Here is a 27,612-nt window from a genome sequence, read left to right on the forward strand (position 1 = left end):
TAATTAAATCCATGATCCCAGGAGAGCTTGCTATATTTGTTTACAGCACTCTGAGCTGGGCCTCTAGGCTCTGCAGCTAGAGTGTAGGGCCATCTTGTAGTTGTTTTTGGGACTACATTTTGTAGCTTGAAAAATGTAAAAACATAAAACTACTTAGACATGTTGATTTTTAATACAGGTGTATTGCTTTCTTTTATGCCAATCACTTATTAAACATTGCAATGTGTGAATTAATTAAATATACATTTGATTATAATTATTGGTGGTATTTTGACAAAGAAAATAGATGTGCTTTATATATACTGGCTCCTTGATAAAGCCAATTGGCCCACTTTTTATATTTTGGTGTTCTAACCCTTTGACGCAGTCAGTAAGGTTTCCATACTTAAAATAACACTGTTAAATTGTAACATCACATAGTCAAACTGCGGTGTTGAGGCTGAATACCTTGCACTATGGAGGCAATGCGTTCGCAGGGTATTGAGCGCAGGTCTGGCTGCATGCTAATCCCATGTTGGACTTGGCCACAGGCTGTGCCTAACATAGAGTTGGCTGACCATGGAGGATTGGATGTAGGGCCTGGCATGGACAGCCAGGGCTGTGCCTGGTACTGGGTTGATCTCCCAACCCTATGCCATGTAGAGCTGAAAGATGTGCTCGCACGGGGTAGGCATCCCAACCACGCATAGCCTTGGCCACATAGCTTGCATGATGTTGTTATAGTAAAAAAAAATACTTTACCTTAAAAAGTCCTCGAAGTTTACTGTAAAAACCAAAAGTGAAAAGTGATTTTATAGTTGGGTATGGAAACCATACCTTACTTTACCATAAAAAAAGCCTTAGAAAAAACAAAGGCTAAAGTGGAGTTATAGTTGGGTGAAAATGTCAGTTACAACATAGATTTGTAAACTAAAAAAAAAAAGCTGAAATTTACCAGTTATAGTCAACTTCAATAACTATAACTTACGCCAGGAACTACCTATAACTCTAGCCCTCGCCATGTACTGCTTATACTCTCACATATTACATCACTCACGACCGGTTCAATGCATTGATAACACAGCTGACGACATCTGAAATGACATAATTTATGACACCACTATACACAGTGAAGGCCCAAGAAAGTCTCTGACACGTTTCGGCAGTGATGCCTTTATCATAGGAAAACAATGACTTTCAAACTCACGAGTGTTTATAAGTTCATGGCCACGTGACTGATAGTAAGTACTGCAATTTCCATAATGCTCTTTATACTGCAGTGCAATATTCGTCATGCCAAATGGTGTCTGTTCACACTACAGGTTCAAATAAGTATAGTCACAGGTGTTTAAATATTCATATTTCACTTTGTTATATCTTTTCATTGTTTAACTTGTAAATGTAATTTGCACTTGTATAGCGCCTATTACCCAGGGGTCTCTAAGCGCTGTACGAATACCGCTGTGGAACCCTTCCTGGCCTGTTCCTGTGAGGTGTCCACTCCTGGGCACCCCCAAGGTGAAGCCAGGCATCCTAGCGTTGTTAGGGCCGGTGTGGAGATTAAGCAAGCTATTGCCCAGAGTTGCAGAGTGGAACCCATGATCAGAGTAGGCACCGAGGCGAGAATTATCGGGTCCGAGGACATTGAGCCCAAGACCCTGCCGCGACGGGGATTGAACCCTGGTCCCGGGCCAGACCTCTGCCTCAGGTTCTGCCGCTCTAATCGGTGAGCCACACTTCTCCACACACTATGCTGCTGCCAAAACATATAACATTTGTGCCGTGAATCCAAATCTTACCAAGATGAGGCCGTTGCCTCTCTTGTCACCCTTTCCTACCTTCGAAATGGTAAGTATTAGGTAAATCTGTTGCTCCATCCGAGGGTAGCTGGGCCATGCCCCCCATTCTAAATCCAAAACAAAACTCCATTGTCGTGGGTCCCCAACCCTGCAGGGCGGCCATGGATGACGGGGACAGAAAATCATGTTACTTTAATCCACAATAAAAGTGCCAAGGCCAGTTCCGGTTTGAAAATCATTTATTCAATATTGCAGGCTGCATGCAAGAAAGTCCCTGACACGTTTATATATATATATTTTTTATTTATATATGCTTTGAGGTGAAAATAAAAGTGGCCCAATAACACCTTATTTACTGCAAATGTACTAATATTCACACATTCTACAAGACAGCAAAGGTAAACTTGCATATTTTTAGCATGATAAATCACTGTTTAGTGCATCACAGATTGGATGATTCAATGCCTTTATGAAGGGAAATATCTCTCCAACTAGCCACAATGTGATTTTTTTTTCTTACTACAGCAACGCGACCCATGACTAACTACAAATACACAAGAACACATTCTGTGACATAAGCCACATGCATAGATGTGCATAACATGCAGCTTACTACCATTCTTGATGAAGGGGAGGCACATCATAATCTACTCAAGCCTTCCCCTCCCATGAGCAATGCCCCTCCTCAAAAGCAACATTGGTAATAAATAGCAAATAACAACCTGCACAATTGCATATATGCTAAATATACCATACGTGTTATGTGCAGGTGCTTTACATTTTCCTTTATGTCCTCAAGTAAATTCTGTATTTTTATTTGCAGGTGGCGGGAGACAGGTTTTTCCTGTTGTTCTAACAACTCCATGCTCCTAGAAAGAGGTACAGTGTGCTTGAATGTTTCATATTTGTGTATGTGGAATGAGCAGTAAAAGCTAAATGTATATCTGTAATGTAACCATAGATCAAAGTGCTCTGAAGCAGACCTAAGACAGCATGTGGTGCTATGCATGCCTTGGATGGCTATCAGCGCACTAGCCAAGATAAGGCATTGTGACTTTGGATCAATATATTATAATCCTGGTACCAGATTTCACTATTCTGGATCAATTTCCCGTTCTACATCAGATACATCTTCGTGTGTTCCCATAGTATGCCCCGGGGGCACCATGGGAGATTGCATGCGAGTCCATTTTCATTACAAGATGTTTGTTTAACTGGTTTTGTAACAGTAGTGTTGTGATATGTTATCCTGTCGTCTTGATTACTGGCCATAGACAATGTTGGTCATTGGTGGTTAATTAAGTAAAGGTAAAACCAGCACAAAAATACGGGACGTCATGCATTGCACCATACTCAAATCATTTCAAGAGCTGCAGTCTGATTTCATGATGCATCGCAGACAGTTTGATAAATATTTGCCGCTGCGACACGCCCTCTCCCCATACCTGTATGATCTCAGTTCTCCAAGACTCCAGTCTGCTAGAGGGAAAATCTGAAGGGGGTCTTAGGCAGCCGTAAAATTTCCCAAATTTACCAATCCCTAGTCACTAATAGTTCTACAATGCTACACACCCTCCGAGTGACATAGATGACTATGATTGGACAGAGGCTCGGGAGGCCCATCGTGGGGTGGAAATTTCCTCCCGCCTTAGACTGATCCAATTGAACTGTCGACTTAGAGCATACTACAAGAGGAGCCGTCTGTGGTGCATGAACCTAATAGGTTCCCCCAGGTGGCTATGCTGCGAGGTCGAGGAAGGCACAATTTTACACACGGTGTGGGATTGTAGCATGTTGACTCTCTTCTGGACAGGTTGGTGTCCTGTTTGAGTGCAGTCTTAGCCTGGGATATCAATCTCGCCCTCAAACTGCTTCTCCTACATAGTACAGATGGAATAGGGGGAATCGCTATAAATGCCACTTACTATTTCTCGGGCTCACGCTAGCGAAGAGGGATATAGCCAGGCAGTGGAAGCAAGGGATGGATTTCTGTATGGGGTTGGAGGTAGCGGTGTTCCAGGTAAGGAGATGCCCCCAAAAACATCAGACGATTTGGCAGAGGTGGGCCAATTATAAGGGTTGTTGCTAGGGCCGGTATGTTCAACTAAATCCTACTTGGACACTGATGTTAGACAATATGGCCAAGACACTATAGATACTGAGGAAGTGTCTGGATGCGCAATTATATAAAACCTGATAAAACTGTTGCGGAAAAAGACCAGCACAAAAATGAAAGCTTATTTCTTCTGAACAAAATGATTGGATTATTTTTTAGACCTCGCTGTCACGTACTACCTACCACCAAAAGGATAATGACTGATGAAAGACTATTAATTGGAAGTGTAAAATGTGTAAACTGCATCTGATGTGGGTAAGGACAGAAATCAGTAAGGGGTAGGAGACAGAAGAGAGGAGGAACAGATATGATAAAGAAAACAAAATTCCAAGATCTATAATTCAATGCAGAAGTTGAGTATGTTTAGTACCACTATCGCATGACAACAAAGGACAATGCAACATTCAAATTAGTGGCCATGAGAGCAATTGTAAATATAATTAAGAGGACCTGGTCTCCCCTGCCTCTATTTTTAGATGGTTGCTTCCCCACTCCCCAACACGTCTTGATTTGTCTGTAGGGCATGCCTCTTGCCTCATTCCCACTGTCTTTCAACAGGGATGGTGCAAACAGTTATGCCACTTTAAGAAAAGTCATATTTTTCCATCTACCTATTGCGCTAATGAGTCTGTATTTTCTATTTATAGTGCCAATCAACACCTATTGGCGGGTTCAACTCACCACATAGTCCACATACGGAGAAAAAATCAAGTTGGTAGAAATTAGTATAAAACTCCCCAGTGCTTAGTTGCCTAGAAAAAGAAGATTGTGAGCAGGCTCTATTGGCAGCTGTTCCTCCATTTCATTTTATTTGACATCAGACTCCACTGTTGTTGCTCATCCAGGTTTAAGCATCCAGAAGCAGGCATCCCAGGCTCATGGACAAGACCAGCAAAAGCTGGCTGAAAGAGCCCTTGAGCAATTCTTACTCACATTTCTTAAATTGGCAGTTCGATCAGGGGAGAATTTGTGGCTCTCGCCTACAGGACATTTACCTAGGGCTGCAGGAGATAAAGGACGCCCTAATCCCTTATTCTGGAAACCATTTCATCCCAGCATGATTGCTTTATTGCCAGGATGCCTGTTTGTTATCAGAAGGTATACCTCACTCTTACCACAGAAAACCATTACATTGATCTTATTAAACAGATAAAAGTCCACCATGGTACATGTTCATCTGGACCCTGGCCAAGCAGTGATTCCCGCTGCCTGGTATTGGCTCCTACTTGCATGATAACGCATTGACACTCTCTTGTTCCGGAGAGGACTGAATTGCACCATACTCGAAATGGGTGCTTAACATTGGTGCGAAAGAGGTGTTGTGTAGCTGTGGGTGTGAATCTTTCTCTACAGTCACAATGTTAACATCTCCCTTTGTCCAACTGAAGACTCTTCACACTTTGTTTTGCAGATTTATTTTAATTTGAAAGCCTGAATAAATAACTTTAATGGAAGCAAAACCTGCTATAAATGTCACAAGTAGGTGTACCCAGATTTTAGTGGCTATTGGTTTGTCTAGTACCACACAATAGGACTATAAGTCATAAAGGTGCCAAGTAATAACAGAAATAATTCTGTTCAACTATAAGACCCAGTCTTGTTTCCTCTCCCTCTTCCCTCCTTTATTATTTTCACTACACACTACATGGTGTGCAATTTGGAAATAGTCTTATGTACTGAAAATCTCTTAACGGAGAAACAGCAAAATAACTTTTTGGGGGGTGCCCTGTGCAGTGAAATAATGGATGTGCCATTCATAGAAAGACCAGCAATTGTTCCAAATGGATGCTTTGTGCAATCTACAATGATTTGACCATTACCTACTTCTAATTGTTCCATAGAGTGAAAACCTAATATCAAGCCCTTGTTTGGCGTGTATGCAACACCACAAAACATTTGCACTACATCAGTCTGTAAATTGAGGTACACAGAGTGCCTTTATTACAGCAAATATGTTCATGGAATATGTACTCATAAATCCGCAATGCAGAAACATTTATGAATTTTGACTGAGGGTTCAAGACAAAAGGTAGTTTTTGAATTAATTTGAGACTGCATTTCTAAAAGAAGGATAAAAGAGGAAACACATCTACAGGCTGTGAAACTGGAGTCATAAAAGATCCACTGAATAGTTCATGGGATTTCTTTATAAGTGTATAGTTGTATTTATGTAGTACAAGGTTTGGTGGAAAGCTTTTCAGACACTTTTGTTAACGCGCAGCATGGTGAAACAGAGCATGTAAGTGGTGTTTCCACCAACCTGACTAGTGCCCGCTGGCACAGTAAGTATGCTGATAGCTTGAACAAGTTCAAATGAGCAGCTTAATTACCAGTTCTTACTTTCACACTGCACCTTTCTGGATTATTGTCATTATTTCTGAGTTTTGTACAGCGCTAGCTAGGCGCTAAGGTATCAGAGCGCTTTAAATGTTATGTGATAACGTCCACAAGAGTTAGATGAGGGGATTCACAAGAGTCATAGTTGAACAATGCAGCATTAAGTGTCTATAAAGTCACGCATGTATAACACAAGGACGCATTGAGGAATCGGGGACAGAATAAGAGACAGAAAGAGTCATGTGTCCATCTTGAAGGAACTAATCAAAGAGGGAAACCTAGAACAGCTTGAGTGCATGTTGAAGTAGTTGTTGAGGAGTAGAAATGTAATGTCCAATGGACATTGCCTGTTAAAAACATCAAGAATACAACAGACATTCATCTTCGTAGCATGGAGCAGGCGCATTCTGAGATGGACTGTGTAAATAATCCCCTACAAGCACTTTAAAAAAAAGTGAAATTTGTAATCATTTTGTCAGCCTTAAAGCACCTTCTTCCATGCCCAATCTCCCATTCTGACTCATAAGATGGTATTGTCACTATGTATCTGCATCTTCTCCAAATGCAATCCACGCAGTTGCTAATGTGTAATTGCTGAGAAGCGCCCCAACGCCCTTGGGTCAAGTTTGAGCTATACAAAACTCAACAGACAAATAAATAAATAAGTACTTATCTTTTCTGAGACCCCATTACATGTAAAGCACTTTGATACTTTTGGGGTGAGGGTGCTCTAATGTTTAATGCCCATCCACATGCACAGTGCACATGTATGACAGGGACAGCCAACCTACCTATACAGAGACCCAGATTTACTAAATGTTTGTGCCGGTGCAAATCGACGCAAAGCCTGCAAGGGTATTTTCCATCCAGCACAAAAGTTGTTCTATCCTGGAAAAGCATCTTTTTCTCAGAGCAAAAATAAACTATTTGTGCTACTTTGAATCCTTTTGCATCAAGGGGCATTACTAGGATTTTATTGGGGTGGAGCAGCACAGGTACCTATAGGTTTTGAGTCAAAGCCCAATCTACTAAGATAGTCAGACGATCTATATGACAAAACTAAGGCGTTAACTAGGGCAAAAATGCTTATTTTTCAAAACCCCCACTTATGCATGTGTACTGCAGTGCACAGCAGACAGCCAACGCGTAGCAGTTTTCTGATTTTACCCTGGCATACGAATGAGTATGGGAAGGGTATGCTTCCATGCCCAAATCCTATGTTACTACAGACTAATGGGGTAACCCAAGGTGAGCCACAGGACCTCGATAGATATAGTATGGTACAAGCAACAAAATGGTCCAAATTGCCAAATATACTGTGTTAATTCACGTATTAATGGTCCTACTACTAGATCTTTGCGCTAGAGAGAAGAGAAAGACACACTTGGTTTTTTGATAAATAAATTCAATTTACATTTCGAGATTTTTCAATATCATACAATACATTAAGAAATGTACTGCTGTTGCTCTAGAATAGTGCACAGAAAAGTGTCAATAGAAGTGCTCTTGTGCAAAGTGATATAGAAAAATTGTCAATGGTAAAAAACTTGTACTATTTCAAATATAGAACAATTGCTCAAGTGGTTCCAAATAGCGAAAGTAGATCGGCCTGATTGAAAGATAACTTATTATCTAGGGATTGAGTCCATGATTAAAGATAGGCGATCAAGGAATCAAGACACATCATCTAAATGGAAAGGATCTAAATATTCAATCCAAGCCAGAAAATTAATGTTGACGTTTCGACCCGACTGATGGCAAAAATCGATTTTCCGACCTGGCATGTGGGTCTTCATCAGGACAAACACAAAACAGTAAGCGAAAAGGCAACCTGAAGTAGTGTGAGCCAATTGAATCATTGTGGGTTACTAATTAATATACCCACACAAGGCGCATTGTTCCTTATTCTCAAATACACATTGTTCGATGTGACCAAGCCATTTAATGAGGTCCACGGTCCATCAAAGAACCGCAACGGGCCTCTAGATGAAAAACCAAATGAATCAGTGTGGGATACAATGATCAATCAGGGTGTACAGGGCACATGGGCTCCTAGATGCAACCACATCTTCCTAGCAGTGTAAAGACAGTCCAGTGTCCCCAGAAAATCGCAGCGGATCTCTACACGGGACAGCTGCGTCTGTCAGCGCATCAGTTTTTGGATGAGAACCTGATCCACCATTCAATCACGGCGGGTCTCTAGAACAACCTCAGTGGACAACAGCAATTAACAGCATGTCAGTTGCGGTTGTCCCACTGATGTTGTTCCAGAGACCCGCTGCAATTGAATGGTGCTTAGCAGATGACAGCAGCAGAAGGCCGATGTTAGCATATGGGGCTTTGTGTTGTGTTTTTCCCCGTGCAAAGTCGCATAGATAGTAAATGTGGTTGCTGTAATGTGTGAGGAATGTGTAAATCTGGCCATGAGTGTGCTGGATGTCTGGGTCCTCCATATTTTTTAACTTGCTTATAGGTCCCAAACTGCTTCACTCATTGGATAGAAGAGACCAGCAGTCAGCCTGCATAAGTCAGCCATTGAATGAGGGAAGCAGACAGATACTTGGGCAGAACTGAAGTTAAGCAGTCAATCAGTTGCTGCTTAACCTAGCAGTTGCCTCTAGTTACCTTTTGTTTACCCAGACAGTTCTCTTTCCAACACAGGCTGCATCTTGCTGTGGATCCAATGGCAGGTCATGCCTTGGATGAAAATAGGGAGTCAAGCTTCCTGTCTCTAGTGACATTCTGGGGTATATCACTGGACTTACATTGGCACTTTGGAAACAGACTCATCATGTGGCCCTATACCCCAACTCCCATCCAACCAGTGAGCTGGTTCAAGGGTTGGGCAGTATGTATGTGCTAGTATGTGTGTGTGTATGTATGTCTGTGCGGGAGTTTGAGGCTATAGGAGATTTCCATACTCTCATAAGCATGCATTCTATTCAGCTGTTTGTGTCAGTACTATACAGCAACATCCCAATATGTATACACTTGAATAGCATTAATAAATCAGTTTACTGTGTTTTTTACAGAACTTGATGGTTCCCTTTCTGAAGAAAGTGACCTAAAGAGCCTGCCAACAACCCCCAACCGATCGCCCCATGATGAGATTCCAGGAACCACCACAAATGCTTAAAAAGAGAGCACCTGAGAACTGAGTGATTACAATGCTGTCATATTTACAGTAACCTCTCTGTGAGCATCCCCACAGTGGATGTAGATCAAATGACTATAATGAGAAGGGGCATTATATGCCTGTGTTAGCATATCTGCTCTTCACTAAATGATGCTTGTTTAGGTGTTTGGCCTCAAACACATCCTACTTTAATGAACCAAATGACTTACAGAAAATCCAAACAGAAAACCTGGAATGTAAAATTGTAAATATGGTCGGATCCATTTGCATGTGGATTAGTTCATCTGAACGCATATCATTTAGGATTCAAACCATATGTGTGAAACTTCATTTAGGCAACTGTCGATGGAGGCGTGGCTGCTGCAGTACCTCTTTTCCAAGTGCTCAACATGAAGAGAAGCCAGTAAAAAGGCATATTGGTAAATGCGAACTGGGTGAAGTGATGGAAACAGTCATACCGCATTCATTCAGCAAAGACTTGGTCAAATAGCTCAAGAGCAGTACTGAGAAGATTTGGGTGTTAAAGTTCTGGAATCCTGGCGGCTCCTACGACAGCTGGCCCCTACATCAGACACTACGAAGTAACTTGTTGCATTAGTAGGAAGAAGTCAGTGAAGAACCTTTCTGTTTTCAGAATGCTTAGCTAAATAGAAATTGGATTAATATGGTGGTTGAATGTCCTTGCTAGCTTTTGTGCCTACAGTACATAGGAATATTTATGTTGCAGTCAATCATTGTTTTCAGTCCTACAAAGTGGGTCTGAAATGGAACATACGGTATCTTGTAGGATCAGCACATCTACGGCACATCACTTTAATATTAATTATCATTAAGGATTATAAAGGAACAATATGAAGAAACCTTGGAGATGACCAAGCAATATGTAGAACCTACATACACCTAACTTTACACCAATATATACCTAGAACATTTTCAAAGTATATAATTGAAAGTATGTGTTTTAAGATGCCATATTTGAACTCTGATGTGAAACAGGTGAGTGCCTAATTTAATTGTAGTCATCATTTGAGGGAGTACCCTGATTGACTGAGGTGAAACAGGCAAGTGGCTAGTTTGATTGTAGTACTCATGGTGGTTTTACTCTATTGACTTAGGTGGTTCAGTCATCAAGATGGTAGTACTCTATTGAGTGACATTTGTTTTATCCTCACAGTGGTATTACTCTACTGAATGATGTTGTTATGGTCATCATGGTGGTAGTACTCTATTGAATGACGATATTGTACTCACCATTGTAGTAGTACACTATGGAATGAGGTCCTTGTAGCCATCATGGTGGTAGTACTCATTTGACATAATAGCCACCTATTGACCGAATAGCTACATATAGTCACCTATCAATTGATAGAGGAAAGCTACCTCTAGGCATATTAGTTTATTGTTATCCAACCTATGGTTACCATTAATTTCTCTTTTATATCATGATATCTGGTTCTTGGGTTTCTCACACGTTGAATAAAATCCTGCCCAGTTTGTACTGTATATATTCCACTCAGGAATATTAATGGTCTTCTTACATGTGCCTAATACAAGTATGCTTCAGTCCTTAGGTACTTTCTGTAGGACTTTAGTTCAAATCTTGCTCTGCTTGGGTGCCTACCTGCTGCTGATCAACATTAGCCCAACTCCAAAAAACTGTGTTGACCAAGAAACATATTTTCATGCTACTGTATTTACAAAAAAATATTTTTAAAAGATTTGTCACTTTATTGTACTAATTAAACATTGCGTTTACTGAGTACATTTTAAAATAATATTGTTACAGATTGTACATTACACATTTATTGTTGTACCCAGAAGTAATATGCTCACTCTACCAACACTCTAAACAGCTGCCAGAATACACAGCCACTTTATGTGCTGCAGAAAGAATCACACTTTTTGAAATGGGAATATAAAACAAATCGCAATGCCATACCCAACAATCAAATTTAATGTGAGTTAAAATGTGAGTTGCAATTAAATACATTGAAAACTGTTAGATAATACTGGATACTAGATACTGGAAGGGTTGGATACCAGGTATCAGGCGTCTATAGTCCATTTCTAATTATGTTTAAATTATGTGTTTTGGCTACACACAGTGGTACTTTATGAATAAATTATCTACGCTCTACACAGAAAATGCAGACCCTTATTAATAGACTGCATAGCACTCCAACTTCTCTAGCTTTCACACTGCCACAGACCCATCCTAGTGGACGGGAAAGAGGAAAGGAAGAGGGAATGCAGAAAACGAATTGTTAATTGGGAGTCCAGCTATGGTTAGATATCACAACTCATCCCGCTTGGAGAAAGGCTGGAAAATCATGCAGGCAACCATCTGCAGAGAAACCATAGTGATCAGAAACCTCAACTTATCCTTCTTTATCATGTTGTGTTTTCTTGCTGTTGACAAAATCTCTTGCTGCCTGTGGATCAGTGAAGACATGTTTTACTGTCCCAAGTTATTCTAACTTTTCTCCGGCTGGGATCCAGGTCACCAACATTTTGGATTCTCTATATATTAAGCCACTTTCTTGAAACGTCTGTCAGGTGACGATTTCTGGTTGATTGTGTGTCCCTAAGTACAGTTCCTACTCCAGGTGTTTTAGCCCCATGACCTCTGTTGGCAACCAAGTGACCTCGTGGATATTCAGCGCAATTGAACCTCTTAAAGTCAAACACCACTGTTTGGAAAATGTGAAGCATCAGTGCTCTGAGGTTCTCAGCCTCTGTTGGTAGAAAACCTAGAATCCTCAACATTGTCTCCCTCAAAAAGAACAAGCCTCATACTTGGGTTCCTCAGATGCCGGAATGCTGTTGTTACCCCAAAAGACAGCGGTGTGTGATGTGCTCTTTAGAATTTATGGCAGCAACCAAGTGGCTTCCTAATCAACTCAAAATTCCTGGGGTTTCCCTCTTCCTGTAAGCAATAGGATCAGACCATCTCATGGCCTGATGGTTGTTTAACCGATTCTGCCAAAATAGGGAACTGATCAGCAGTCCAGCCTCTGTAGTTGCTGTAGCCAGACACGTTATGGGAATTGCATTGGAGCCTCTTGGTATCACGTCCGACCATGAGCTAAGCCGACTATGTGATAACATTATGTTATGTTAATTCTTTTTATGAAGCGCACATTAACCCACGGTTTCTTGGTGCTAGGTCCTAGTTAGTCAACAAAGCTGCTAAGTAATACTTTCCTGAGGAGCCACTCTTAAAAAAATGTCCTCAAATTTGTAAAATCAGGTTCCATACGAAGGTGGCGAGGAAGAAAGTTCCTTCAGGCAGGAGCTAGTGCTGAAATGCTGTGTACCTCAGTGCGTTTTTCCCTAAATTTCAGAACACAGGTGATTTGCAGATGATGAGGGAAGCTCCCGACTGGGAATATATTTTTTAAGTCTGTTTGCTATGAATTGGGGGCCAATACCCTTTAAGGTCTTAAAAATGGGGCCAAAGACTTTAAACTTCTTGGATACACTATAGGGAGCAAACATAAGGCTTTCAAAATAAGGCTGATGTGAACCATGGAGACAATTGTAGATTGTGCAAGCTTGCCTGATTTTGAATAACCTGTAGCATGTGTACAAGTGTTTCAGGCTTACTCAGGTAAATAAAGTTAGCATACTCTAGTCTATAGGAGACTAAGGCCTTAATAAGTTTAGTACATCTTGTGTAAGAAATGTAACTATCTTTTTAATCTTTTTAGCATAAAGGTGCAGTTGGAGATTACAGCTCCAACCTGGGGTTAAAGAGCTTTCCCCAGCAGTTCTAACTCCTAAGCTTTTAGCTTGTGGCTTAGGGACGTGAGTTGGTCCCATCTCAGTAGGCCAAAACCGATGGTTCCATAGGTTCATGTTGTTTAGTATCCACATTTAATTTTAAATAATTGTCGTCCATCTACTCCCAGATAAAACACATAGGGGGTCATTAGGATGACGGCCGCCATCCTATCCAGACTCGGGACCTTCGCTATAAGGGCGAGGGTCACGTGGGTGGTATTAGGATGCGGCCTCCACAGTGGCGGCCGCATCCTGCATTTATAACATTGTGGCGGGCGGCGCTCTCTGCACCGCCCGCCACAATGCCATAAATGCATGTATGCATACCGCATTGTATATGCAAATGCAGGGGGGTACCACAGGTACCCCCCCGTGTGCACCCCCCACCCCTCGTGAAGACCGCATGCCTTTCCGTAAGGCATTGTAAAATGCCCATTATAATATGGCTGGCGGTGTCTGATAGACACTGCCACCATATTATTCCTTTTCCGCCCCGGCCGCAAGGCGACCAGGGCAGAAAAGCGGCGGACGGTCTTTCCGTCCGCCGAGGTCCCCCGCCATGCTAATATGGTGGGGGGGGGGAACGAGTGTGGATGTCGGGCGGATTGCCCCCGCCAGGCTGGCGGTGGCTACCTCCAGCCTGGCGGGGGCAATCCGCCCGACATCATAATGGGCCGCTTAATGTTTTAAAAGTTCTGTTGGGAGATAGTGGTGCCTTCAGGAATAAGGATGAGTTGTGAATCATCAGCATAGTTGTAGAGCTTACAATTCTTGTTTCCCGAAACTTTAATAAGAGCACTGATGTAAATGTTGAACAAGTCGGGGGCTAGTGATGATCCCTGAGGTAGTCCACATCCGCTTTTCCAGAAATTGCTTTGCCTAATTAAGAGCGGGCCCTGCAGTCCTGCACTTTCTACAGGTCAATCAAAATATTGTGGTCAACCGTGTCAAAGGCTGTATATAGGTCTTATAGGACTGGAGCAGAAAAATGTCCTATATCCCCTTCTATACGCAAGTTGTCTAGCACTGAGAGTATGCCAGACTCTGTGCTATGTGCTGAACGAAAGGCAACTTGAAAGGGGTCAAGATAATTGCTCTCCTGTTGCCCGCACAGCTCTTTGGCAATAAGGGCACCCAAAGTTTTGGGTGAAAATGGAAAATGGGAGGGGGTAGTTCTTCAATTCTATTATTTAAGGAGAGGAATTACTACTGCAGCGTTGAAGGAAATTCCTACTATCCCTTGTCAGAGGAATATTATGGCCACTTATGACTAACATGTCGGTGTTAAATGCAGTAAACTCACTCGTACTCTCGAAAGGTGCTTCATCGGTTTTATCGGTTCATGCCCTAAAAATTATATATCTTGATAAGGTAGGAATTAGGGATGTGTGAAAGTCACGTAATTTGCTTTCATGTAATTACCTGAAATTCCGTGAAAATTACCCAAAATTATGCGTAATTATGCAAAATGCAAAACCATCATTTAGTCCTATATTTTAGCATACAATGCATCTACGCATCAAATTTTGGTTCAATGTCATATTTCATGGTAAAAAAAAGTGCGAAACATTCAAGCCACTTGTGTTCTGGCTGGTCTTGTAAATCCCTAGTGTTTGCTGCAAAAGTTTGATGCGAACAGCACTTAATTACGTCTAATTACGCAATAGGGCATAATGGCATAATTTTATGCAACAAGCGTCATGCGAAATTCGCGAAATATGCGAATGACCCCAGCATAATTTAAATTTTACCAAGGCTTAGAATTCACAAATATGTTTTCCATAATTGTATTCCGCTTTCTGGACTGTGAATTAAACCCAAGTGAATATGACCTCTGTCAGTATTTATAATGTGTTTTAATTATGTTATCCTTTATAAGCATCCAGGAATTTGACTGCCAATTAGTTATTTATTGATTAAGTTGCCCCTTGTGTGAATTCCAAGCCATAAAAGCTGCTCTTTGTGTTTCATTTGAGACATATCTCAGAACATGCAGTCTGGAGCTGCCTACTCTGATGGCTAAAATGATACATGATCTAGCTTAAATTAGTCTTGCAGAAGACAACATTGCTTCACTTTTGACCCCTCTTGTTTGCAGTTGTCTAGGGGATATATATAGAGGACCTCGCTATAATGAAATGGGTAAATTTACTGGAGAGGAGCTTATTGTGAGGAAGGAAGAGGTGTGTAGGTGGGTGCCAGACACTCTGGGAGAGGAGGGTGGTCATATTGTTATTAGACTTGATTGTAGTTTTCATTACCTAAAAATCTGCTCAGCGATATATTTTAATATATTGAATGAGCGGATTCCTAAACCCTGAACATCCCTTCACACAAGAAATAGTGTTGATGTGCTACTAAAAAATAAACCATGCTTTTAAAACATCAACATTTAATTTTAGAAAATATTGTGCTTGTGCTTTGCGACTGGCTTTTTTTCTCTAACATCATTTATCATCTTACCATTGTTATTAGATTTTGCACTATAGGAATACTACACTAACATTATATACAGATTTTCATTAAAGCTTTTCAGAGAACTCATTGGGTTCTTGTGACTGCAACAGAGAGGTTATCTTTTCCCCTGCAGATGATCCAACCTTTATATCCATCACCTGTGTATGACAAACATTAATTTCACATCATAGTGCAAATATGTCAACCTAAAGTGCACTTGCCTTTCCTCTCTATGAGCAGGCAATCTTTTCTGCCCCTCATCTCTTCAGCCGTCTGATAATGTTGCTGCCAAAACTGAAATGTAGATGTAGATGTAGATATATCGATAATGGGGCTGATTCTCAAAAGCATCCTGTAGCACTCTTTTACATACGCTTACATGCCTTCTGAATTGGTCTCAAATGATCTTAAATGGGAATACATTTGGAATGTTCTGGAAATATTCATAGACAAATAGTACAAATAGAAAGAGATGTGCCCTCTTTGCACTTTTAGGATTAGGGATTTGGAAGTTTCGAAGATGATTCACAAAGACATGTAGGAGTTCTTCTGTAGTACTAATTATCATACTCATAAATGCTTTTGTGAGTCGGCCCCAATGTGTATAGAAGTAAAACAACCTTCTATTACCATAGGGAAACATCTGCCCCTAGGCATGTCAGCATGTCTCTCACTGCCCACAGTGTTGCCACCCATTTCAAAGCATTTATTGCAATGGAGCAAGACAATTGCAAATATATTTTATTATCAAACCAGACAATAAATGTCTACCTTTGCTATGTGCATCCTCTGGGCTGCTCCACCCTCACCGCCTTCCACCGTTCTCTCTTGCTCTTCTGTATCCATCACCATCCTCATTTGCAGCACACTAGAAATGCTGACAACCCTTGGTGACTGCAACAAAACATAAACTGATGTTACCAAAGTTATCCCTAATGTTGACCTGCCTCTTTGGTAGAGTGTCTTAAACCCTTGCTTGCATCCTTTTGAGTGAGTTAATGTCCTCCCTGCAATATTATCATAGTTCTTACTTATGCTGAGGTCATCGGATATCATAGTATCACCCTCCTGTATGTGTGAAGTAGCCTTTAAAACATTAAAGGGGTCTTCTAGTAAATTTTGACACAATAGTTATAAACTCAAAACCCAAGAAGATGTCCTCAAACAAATCAACTATTCCAGCAGCGGCTGCTGCCAAAATAAAGTGGTGGTGCAGCGCGGGGGCAAATAATTGTAAAAAATGCACTTACCTGTTTCTCCCGCTGCTGGCCGCCTCAGTGCTCCTCACTTCTGGATGTCCCTGGGCCAGCACAGGCTCCCAGACTCCCCACCCAATACAGACACTGCTCTCATGCTGTCAGAAGAGCTCCTGGATTGGTCTGAGCGGCCTGGTTAGGCACTCACGAAGGGACTTGGAACCTGTGCCATTTCTCCACCCGGCTGTATAGAATAGAGCCGGGTGGAGAAATTCTAAGAGCGGATGTCTGCTTGGCCGACTTAAAACGGCCTGCCAAACTGACATGCGCCCTTACAAGTGCCCTCCACTCCTCTTCCAGGCCCTGACTAGTGTCAAGAGAGGACTGCCTGACCCCTCCCTAGACTCTGCAGCATTGGCTGCCAGTGAAAAATAATATGATTAAAAAAAATGTTTATAATCGTTTTATTTTTTTATTCTGCTATGGGGCAATGCTCCTCCGCCATTAAGGAGGAGTGGTTGCTGAACTACTCTACAATGCTTTATGCTGGAGAGATGCAGGGTGGGGTAGAGAGGGCTGCTTTATTTCTTTTCAATTGGAGAGCTATTTAGCTGCTATATTGATCACCAATTGGTCAATCATAATGAATATTCTTATGAGTGACAAAATGTATCAAAAAGCTTTAGCCCTCCATAAATAGGCCACTCTTCATTTTGTCTCAGTTTTTTGGTTTGTGGGTTTATCTTAGATGAAAAGATGATGAAATTATAATAAATTCTAATGCGGGTTGTAAGGCCTCAGAAGTGTTGCTATTTGGGTCTGTCATACTAAGTAGTAAAAAAATCGTTGCAGTGTACTGGAAATCGAGCAAAAGGGGACACAAGGTATACTGCTGTCAGTTACACCCTGGTTGTTGAATGTAGTTTCAGTTTGTGTTTCCTTCCACAGAAGAAGGATATATTTATGTGAATTCTCATTTACAGCACTATGAAGTGAACTGACCACATTATGTAATATCTGAAACAATGTTTTTCTACTTTTCTCAGAAGTCTCATTTTCTCCTCGTCAATATTAATTGTTGTTCATGAGGCGCCACATCTAAGCCTTGATCCAGAATGTCACAGTGGCTTACCTGCTAATATGTACTTATTAATTAAGAACATTTGTGAAGGAATAGGTGAATGATATCTAGGAAGAAAGCAGATCTGGAAAGAAAGCCATGGTACATTTAATAGTTTTTGCAAATAAATGTTGACAAGCAAATGGTTTCTTTTAATAGTGTTGTGGTATTTTATATCTTTTACTGTTGCAAAGCAAGTTTCAATAATGCTGCTGCTAAAGTGAAAGAGTGGAGAGGGAATTGGAGTAAAGTATGACAATTTAAATAATTTATAAAAATTCAAAAACCTCTTGTGTATAGATCTCGGCTTCAGGTGTCAAACCCACTACTTTCTTGACAAATTTTTGTATCAATTTCTCAGATTTCTAGGTGGAATTAGACTTATCCCCTTTGCAGTTACAACAGAATATGTCTAGTCACACTTTGTTTTTCCAAGTCGTAGGTCGCACACCGGGGTGACCCTGTTCAGACAGTATCCAAAAGGACCAAGGACAGGAACATCATGACTTCAATGGCCGGTTTATCACTCTGTGGCAGGCTATAGTACTATTTGAACATTGAACATGAAGGTGGAACATACTAATTAAAACAAAACCAAGAGGCACAATGGGCTTAGATTCTTAGACTTTTCCAAGTCGCCCCCTCCTTAACTCTGAACAAATTCCCCTTCTTTCGCAGCTCCTGCTGTTCAACTTTGATAGTTGATGCTGGCAGAACAGCCACAGATAACAAACTTGGGACCGCAGGAGCTGAGAAAAGGGTGGACAGTCTTTGCACCCCCTCATGCTTCATCAGCTCTTCCAAATTGCTTCTCTTCATTTGACAAAGCACAGAAGAGATGGTGATGTGGAGAATGAGCTCCTCCCTCATTCTTTGACTCCAATGACACAATGAAACAATGCAGGAGATAAGGGAGCGGCCTACTATTTTTCCTCACCCACAGCCTCTGCCTCTCTCATTCACTGTACAGTTTACACAATTTACATATCCTGTAGAGTCAGGAGAACTGGGAGAGTCCGAGGCTGTAGATTAGGGCATTGTAACATTGACTGTAGCATTCTTATTCCAGTGTTTTAGCCTAATTCTTCTCCATGTCAACATTCCAATTTGCTGAATTCTACAGTAGGCCTTTAGCGTTGTCTCATTCTTGCCTGATATGTCTGGTGCACGATAAAAAATATTGCATAAAAGCAGAAAAATGGGTAGGAGATCGTACTTACTGTGTGCTCTTGCTTTAAATGGTAAGCACAATGGAGCTTGCAACAGGTGTGCCTGTGCATTAACTTTAAATATCAAGCAGTGGCGGATACTACTTGAAAGTATGTACAGCCATTTTTTTTTAGCATTTACGCAATATTTGTTGTTCTACAATTCTTATATTTGGAATTAGTATTTTTTTGACATAACTCATAAGGGGGTCTTCTTTGACCCTGCTTAAGATTCAGCCTGGGTAAACGTAATCTCCCTTGTCTCCATTTTGTACCAGGCCACTACCGACACTGAGCGTTGGTCACGTTAGTCACTTTTAAAGTAAAATCTGAATATATACTTTTGGCTACTTATTCTGCCATTTCCTTTTACTTTTTTATAGATATGAAACTCTAATGTTCTACCTTTTAATTGAGTGAACATTTAGGAGAGCAGCATAATTTTTCTTGCACCTGTATTGTTACCACCATCAAATTAATTATTTTTATTCTCCCTTTTTAGGTCTCGGCCTGCGTAGGCTGTGCTTGCGCAGTCTCGCCGGCGAGATCTTATGTCTCTTAGTGTGGGGCTTGAACCCGCCCCTCTTCTCCATTGGCTGGCTTCCTAAACGGAGGCCAGCCATTGGAGAAGAGGGGCGTCTGTCCGTTTAAGCACCATAATTTTGGGATTCGGGGGCGTGTTTTTTCATGTTCTTTCTCTCCTCTTCCCATTGGCTGGAATTTTACATTCCAGCCAATGGGAAGAGTAGAGAAAGAAAACACGCCCCCGAATCCGAAAATGACGCTGCGTTTCTCCCAGGCATTTCTGCTTCACCTCGGAGAAACATGGCGGTGTTTGACTCTTGTGCTCATGGCATCGTGTGAGTCTTCAGTTTAGCCGCCTCCTCTGCCCTCCTGACGGCTTGTTGCTTTCGGTTACATAATGAGACCTTAGGAGCTAGAACATGAGCGAGGCTTGCCACCGCCACCCTGCCTCACAGTGACGTCAGTTCGATCACTCGAGGGGAGAATATTAGCCCCACGGCCAGCTTGCGCCTCACAAGCAGCCGCGCCTGTCGTCAGCAGCTCGCAGCTCAGCGCCCCCTCCCATGGCTACCTCCGCTCCTGCGGGCTCTCCGGTCTGTGCGTCTCCAGCTGTGGGGCTCAGCTCAGTGCCGGCGCGGCGGGGCTGCTGCTGCTGGATGGCTGCACATTGCATGAATATTAGCCCCACAGCCAGTCTGCGCCTCACAAGCAGCCGCGCCTGTCGTCAGCAGCTCACAGCTTGCAGCTCAGCCGGCACCCATACACCTTCCCTCTCACTCCGTCCCTCTCACGCTCCCGCCTCCCATGCCCCCTCTTTTGCTCTCAGTCTCTCTCCCTGTCGCCACTTTTGCCCCCCGCCCCCTCCCACGGCTACCTGCCCCTTCTCCTTAATCTCGTCCCGTTCTTGTGTTTCCCTGCCTTTCTCAGCGCCTTCCAACCCCAAACGGGCACCTATCTCCACTCGCACAGCTCCTTTAATCCCTGCTCCGTTTGCAAGCAACCCGTTGAGATTGGCCATCTTTCTCCTGTTTCCTCTTTTTACCCTTATTTTTGCCGCTCTTGCTTATTTTCGCGCCGGTGCAGCCTATATCATTTCACCTTCCGTCCAACGGGCGCAAGTGTCTGCGAGAGGAGATCCACCGGGACGTGCTTGTGACTGGGGAATACGAGGCGAGCGAACAGCCCGGGGTTAAGACCCACTTGAAGGTAAGACTCAATGGGGTGGAGTGTTCTAGGTTCACGCAGAATTAGTTCATCAGACTCCGGAATGTGTATCCCAAATCGTGACAAGTTGTGGACGACGGAACGCAACTGAGCCCATGGTATAATGCTTCAGGAGGCCGAAAAAGCCTCAACTCACATACCTGATTATTGTCAAATGCTTTTCTATCCTCAGTCAGGGCTAACGAACAGCTGGAGGGTCGAAGGGTTGAAATCAACAAGGGAAGAAGATATAGGTTTCTTAACTTCAACCTTATGATAACACCAGAATTTGTGTCCTTGCAAAGTTGACGTTCTTTGCATAAAGAACCATTCCAAGAATATGAAAGTCTTCCACGTGTTGCCTCTGTTCCCTGGTTGTGATCGTTTTTTCTTGCCTTTGTTCCCTAGTTGTGCCAGTTTTTTTCTTGCCTCTGTTCCCTAGTTGTGCCCGTTTTTTTCTTGCCTCTGTTCCCTGGTTGTGCCCGTTTTTTTCTTGCCTCTGTTCCCTGGTTGTGTCCGTTTTTTTCTTGCCTCTGTTCCCTGGTTGTGCCCGTTTTTTCTTGCCTCTGTTCCCTGGTTGTGATCGTTTTTTCTTGCCTCTGTTCCCTGGGGCGTTACTGGGCAGAGGTGGGTGTGTGGTGAGGGGCAGTGGGTGCCCAGGGCATTGACGCCAGCGCACCGGCTGACCTGGACTGAGGGAAGCAAAGGGTAAGCTCTGGGAATTGGTGGGGGCCTCGAACAACCATGTGGTTTTGTGTGTGGATGTGGCTCTGTGTGTGTGTTGGGCTCTGTGTGGCTCTGTCTGTGTGTGGTGTGTGGCTCTGTCTGTGTGTGTGTGTGACTCTGTCTGTGTGTGTGGCTCTGTCTGTGTGTGTGTGTGTGGCTCTGTCTGTGTGTGTGTTTGGCTCTGTCTGTGTGTGTGTGGCTCTGTGTGTGTGTGTGTGTGTGTGTCTGTGTGTGTGTGTGTGGCTCTGTGTGTGGCTCTGTCTCTGTGTGTGGCTCTGTCTGTGTGTGTGGCTCTGTCTCTGTGTGGTTATGTTTGTGGCTCTGTCTGTGTGTGTGTGGCTCACTCTGTGTGTGTGTGGCTCTGTGTGTGTGGCTCTGTGTGTGTGTGGCTCTGTGTGTATGTGAATCTGCGTGTGTGTGTGGCTCTGTCTGTGTGTGTGTGGCTCTGTCTGTTTGTGTGTGTGTGGCTCTGTCTGTGGGTGTGGCTCTGTCTGTGTGTGTGTGTGTGGCCCTGTCTGTGTCTGTGGCTCTGTCTGTGTGTATGTTGGGCGGGGCTCTGTCTGTGTGTGTGGCTCTGTGTGTGTGTGTGTGTGTGTGTGTGTGTCTCTGTGTGTGTGTGTGGCTCTGTGTCTGGCTCTGTCTGTGTGTGTGGCTCTGTCTGTGTGTGGCTCTGTTTGTGTGGGGCTCTGTTTGTGGCTCTGTCTGTGTGTGTGTGGCTCACTCTGTGTGTGTGTGGCTCTGTGTGTGTGTGTCTCTGTATGTGTGTGTGTGTGGCTCTGTGTGTGTGTGTGGCTCTGTGTGTATGTGAATCTGTGGGTGTGTGTGTGGCTCTGTCTGTGTGTGTGTGTCTCTGTCTGTTTGTGTGTGTGTGGCTCTGTCTGTGTGTGTGGCTCTGTCTGTGGGTGTGGCTCTGTCTGTGTGTGTGTCTGTGGCTCTGTCTGTGTGTATGTGTGTGTGGGGCTCTGTGTGTGTGTGGCTCTGTGTGTGTGTGTGGGGCTCTGTGTGTGTGTGGCTCTGTCTGTGTGTGTGTGGCTCTGTCTGTGTGTGTGTGGCTCTGTCTGTGTGTGTGGCTCTGTCTGTGTGTGTGTGGCTCTGTCTGTGTGTGTGTGGCTCTGTGTGTGTGTGTGTGGCTCTGTCTGTGTGTGGCTCTGTCTGTGTGTGTGTGTGGCTCTGTGCGCGTGTGTTTGTGGCTCTGTCTGTGTGTGGCTCTGTCTGTGTGTGGCTCTGTCTGTGTGTGTGTGTGGCTCTGTCTGTGTGTGTGTGTGTGGCTCTGTGTGTGTGTGTGGTTGTGTGTGGCTCTGTCTGTGTGTGTGTGTGGCTCTGTCTGTGTGTGTGTGTGTGTATGTGGCTCTGTGTGTGTGTGTGTCTCTGTGTGTGTGTGTGTGTGTGTGTGTGGCTCTGTCTGTGTGTATGTGTGTGGCTCTGTCTATGTGTGTGTGTGGCTCTGTGTGTGTGTGTGTGGCTCTGTCTGTGTGTGTGTGTGGCTCTGTCTGTGTGTGTGTGGCTCTGTGTGTGTGTGTGGCTCTGTCTGTGTGTGTCTCTGTGTGTGTGTGTGTGTGTGTGTGTGTGTGTGGCTCTGTCTGTGTGCGTGTGTGTGTGTGTGTGTGGCTCTGTCTGTGTGTGTGTGTGTGGCTCTGTCTGTGTGTGTGTGTGGCTCTGTGTGTGTGTGTGGCTCTGTGTGTGTGTGTGGCTTTGTCTGTGTGTGTGTGTGGCTCTGTCTGTGTGTGTGGCTCTGTCTGTGTGTGTGTGTGGCTGTGTGTGTATGTGTGTGTGGCTCTGTCTGTGTGGCTCTGTGTGTGTGTGTGTGTGTGGCTCTGTGTGTGTGTGTGTGTGGCTCTGTGTGTGTGTGTGGCTCTGTGTGTGTGTGTGGAATCTATCATCCAATGCTCCAGATTATGCAAAAGACAATTTGATTTTATGTTACTATGTCTGTGGAGAGTTGATTCTGGACAGCCAGAGCACTATCTACTGCAAATGAGTTTTTCCTTCTATCATGTTTTTATTTAAAACTCACATGCACTGCGTGCCTTACGTTAATATGGAGTACCATTGTTTGATTTACTATTTCTTGAATATATATCATTTATTGACATCTGTGTGAGTTTCTTTTGTTTAAATTTCTTTATTCATATTTTGTGGGATAAACAGAGGGTTCAACACTTGTAAATACAATCTGTGTTCATTACATGAGCTGCAATGCCAACTCAACCAAGAGGACCAAGGGTGCATATTTACCATTGTGCCGCGGTGAGAAGTGATGAGGTAATGTTATTGCGAGCCTATTTAAAGACATCTGTGTGAGTTTCTTATTGCAATTGAGTGTAATGTGTTTTTAGCTATAATATCCTCAAATATTGTAATTTGTTCAATTAACTGTTGAAGTTACTTCATTTATTACCCTATGTGAAAACCTATGCGAAGACTGACTCAAAGAGAAAACATGCATTAGAGCTAAGACGATCTGCAGCCCAGCTGAAATGAACCAAATTAGAAACAAAAGATTAACATCTGCATCATGAGAGGGCCCAGGACACCTGGAAATTCTGCTCTGCCACACTAACACACCTCTGATACACCTGCCTAACAAACAGAGGTGAGCACCTGGTTTAGTGACCACATGCTGGAAAGTGAGTGACTTGAAGAAGGATTCAGACCTCCTTCTATCATAATTTGGGTACCTATATTACACTTTTCTGATCACAAGAGGGGCTTTGAAGGGCGGAGTCTTAGTTTACTTCTAGGATCACCGAAAGTGCCATATAAAAATTAAAGGCCTCTATCATTAATTAGGGATAGTGGGCACATGTATTGCATATATTATTATCCAACTGTAAGAAAGGAGATTAACCAACTGAGAACTGTTATGATATGTTCGTCTGGTAGTGTGTTAAGTAGAACATTACAGGGCAGTGGTGATGAAAGTCACTGAGAGATCAATGAGGCACAGTAGCCAGGCTACACCCTTATGTATAATCATCAAAACATCATCAATGGTCTATATTGTTGCAGATTTCATGGCACAGCCGAGGTGGGAAGTGATTGACAAGCCTGAAGTGTTCTGCGAATTGATGTGTCCTTGGTGTTGAAGCGCTGAAGCACCACTGTTATTTTATCTAGAACCTTTTCTTTCACAGAGGGGGAGGTGGGTGAGGAGAAAGGAATGACAAGGGCATCTGGAGCTAGGTGTGGTTTCTTTGATTTGAGGATTCAGCTGGTTTTCAATGGGAAGGGGCCGGTGGAGTGGGAGGTGTTGATTATTCAGTTATTTGGTAGAAAACTATTGTCAGAAAAACAAAGAGAAAGTCCTATTACCATCTGTGAGGAGCATAGGGTCTGTTGGTTCTCAAGGAGTGCTGCAGCATTTATTTTTTATCTGACTTCCCAACCCATAGATTAAAGTTACCCAAGATCAAGATGTTGGTATCTTCAGACTGTAGATGGAGTGTTGTTTTGAGAAACTGGGGGTGTGCTCAGGGGGCAGATAAACTATTGCTATGACAAAAATTATGATGGGGTCAGTACTGCAGCGGCAACTAAGAACTCAAATGATGTATATGATAAGTCGGGGATGTTGCTGTACTTTAGGTGATTCAGATATGCCATTGCTACCTCAACCCCTTTTTTGAGGTAACTTTAAAGGATGGGGTAGGGAAAGTCATTGAGTGTGGCTACTGAGTCGATTCAAACCATGTTTCACAGAGGATAATATCATAAGTGGAAGCCGTAGATGAGATCATTGGTGTCTGGTGAGTGCTCAAAGTTATAGGAAAAAAACATGAACTTCATTTGGGGGTAGTTAGGGATCGCAGACTGACATAAGGCAGTGCAGCAAGTTGCCTTGCTGTGCTACGTCAGGAATGCACCATATGTATCCAATACAGTGCACTCCTGTTCTTTCCCCTGTGCTGGTGCCGTTTCAGCAGCCTAGCGCCAATGCAGGCACCCTTGCAGCATGGTGGAAGGATGCCTCTGTTGTCAGCAGGATTGTTTTTGTGCAGGAAGGTGCCCCTTCCTGCACAAAAACAATCCTGAAAGGTGTTTTCCACTTTCTATGTGTGCTGCAGAAAGTAGCGCACATGGAAAGAGGCATAAACGAGGATAAGGAATATATTACCCTGTAAGTATCTGTTTGTGGCATGTAGTGCTATAGATTCGCGTACTTCTGCCATCTAGTCTTGGGTCCGGAGCTGTGCAAAGTGTTTTTCTTCCGAGAAGTCTTTCGAGTCACGAGGTCGAGTGTCTCCTCCTCTTGGTGGTAATACGAATGGGAATAGACTCCATTGTTAGATTGTTTTCCCACTGGTTAGAAAGGAATGTAAGTAAAGGGATGACCACGCTGAATGTATAAACATTAAAAACTAGTAAATGTCAGGAACTGCAATGGCTACAGGTGTTCGGGGAGGAGGATGGGGCACATGTGATTCTTCAGCACTAAATGCCACGAACCGATGCTTACAGAGTGAGTAACATATTCCATTCAATGGCATGTGTGGCTGAAGACCATGTTTTGCATAGACTGTAAAGGAGTCCCTCCTTATAAGTGGCGGCTAACCAGTGGGAATTGCAGTGGTCTGAAAAAGAGTACATAGCACTGACATTCCTATATTGGCTTGTTGGTATGCTAAAACATCCACACAATAATGTTTGGTGAAAGTGTGTGGTGTGGTCCATATAACTGCTTTACATGTCAGCTATGGGAATATTTCCTAAAAAGGTCATGGTTACTCAATTTTTGGAAGTAGTGTGTGCTCTAGGAGGAAGAAATAACGGTATTTTGGCCTTAGCATAGCAAGTTTGAATGCACTTTACTATCCATCTGGCTATGCCTACATTGGATATAGGGTTGCCTTTCTGTGGTGGTAAAAAGGCAACAAAAAGTTGTTTAGACTTTTTGAAGGTTTTAGTTCTATCAATGTAAAACATAAGTGCTCTTTTGAAATCTAACGAACGCAGAGTTCTTTCTGCAACAGAGTCCGGTTGAGGGGAAAAAAACTGGCAATTCAATGGATTGGTTAAGGTGAAATTGAGAAACTTCGATAGGTAGGAATTTAAGGTTAGTTCGAAGAACCACCTTGTGTTTGTGTATTTGGAAGAATGGTTCAACTAAGCTTCATGCCTGTAGCTCACTAACACATCTGAGTGAAGTAATCGCAAATAAAAATGCCACCTTCGAAGATATGAATTGATGATGGTATGTGTGTAGAGGCTCAAAGGGAGTCCCTTGAGTATTGTGAGTACTATAGTATAGTTCCATGCAAGAGGAATCCTGGGTGGAATAACGTATTCAGGTCTTTCCATGAAGGCTCTAATAAGTGGAATTTTGAAGAGCGAAAGGTGCTGCCTGTTTTGAAGATAGGCAGCAATAGCAGCATGATGTAAACATATAGAAGTGTATGCTAAACAAGCCCTGTAAGTGTAGTAGATAATGGATAATGTTTTGTACTGTAGCTGTGAAAGGGTCAGATTATTTTTAGTGACAGTATCAAACAAAATGCTTCCATGTTGCTGCACAGCAGGCCTTAGTGGTAGGTTAATGTGTTTCTTTTAGAATGTCCATACATTCTGCTGGTAAGTTACGATAACCAAATTCTAGGACTTTAGAAGCCAGATTGCAAGGTTGAGAGATTTGGGATCTTGGTGTCTGATTTGTCTGTAATTTTGAGTGAGTAGGTCCGGCCTGTTGGGGAGCTTCTCGTGTGGAACTTCTGAGAGGTCTAGCAATGTTGTGATCCAAGGCTGATGAGCCCAAGTGGGAGCTACTAGGATCATTGTTAGAGAAGTCTTCCTGAGTTTCCAAACCAGAAATGGGAGGAGAGGGAAATGAGGAAAAATGTAGGCAAATATCTTTGATCAATAGGTCATTTGCCATGGATAGTGGGTGTGAGAACCTGGAGACTAAGGGCCCGATTACGATTGCCGTGAATCCGCATCCTCCTGGCCGGCGGTGGCTTCACCGCTGCGTTGAGAGAAATGACCCCCTGCCAGATTAGTAGGGCGGGAGGGGGTCATCTGCGGACGGCAAGACCG

At 43.0% G+C, this 27,612-nt stretch overlaps 1 protein-coding gene across 1 annotated transcript in view; it reads left to right on the plus strand.

Annotated features, from left to right (window-relative positions):
- GDPD4 (glycerophosphodiester phosphodiesterase domain containing 4) overlaps nt 1-11,366 on the plus strand; it is a 371,535-nt gene extending 360,169 nt beyond the window's left edge. Inside the window, exons 15-16 of the mRNA XM_078658510.1 lie at nt 2,602-2,657; nt 9,264-11,366. Coding sequence (XP_078514636.1) covers nt 2,602-2,657; nt 9,264-9,367 — 160 coding nt within the window. The 3' untranslated portion in view covers nt 9,368-11,366. The remainder of the gene's footprint in view (nt 1-2,601; nt 2,658-9,263) is intronic.
- Nucleotides 11,367-27,612: the final 16,246 nt, after the last annotated feature.

Source organism: Lissotriton helveticus, chromosome 8 (assembly GCF_964261635.1).
Source record: "Lissotriton helveticus chromosome 8, aLisHel1.1, whole genome shotgun sequence".
Classification (NCBI taxonomy): Eukaryota; Metazoa; Chordata; class Amphibia; order Caudata; family Salamandridae; genus Lissotriton; species Lissotriton helveticus.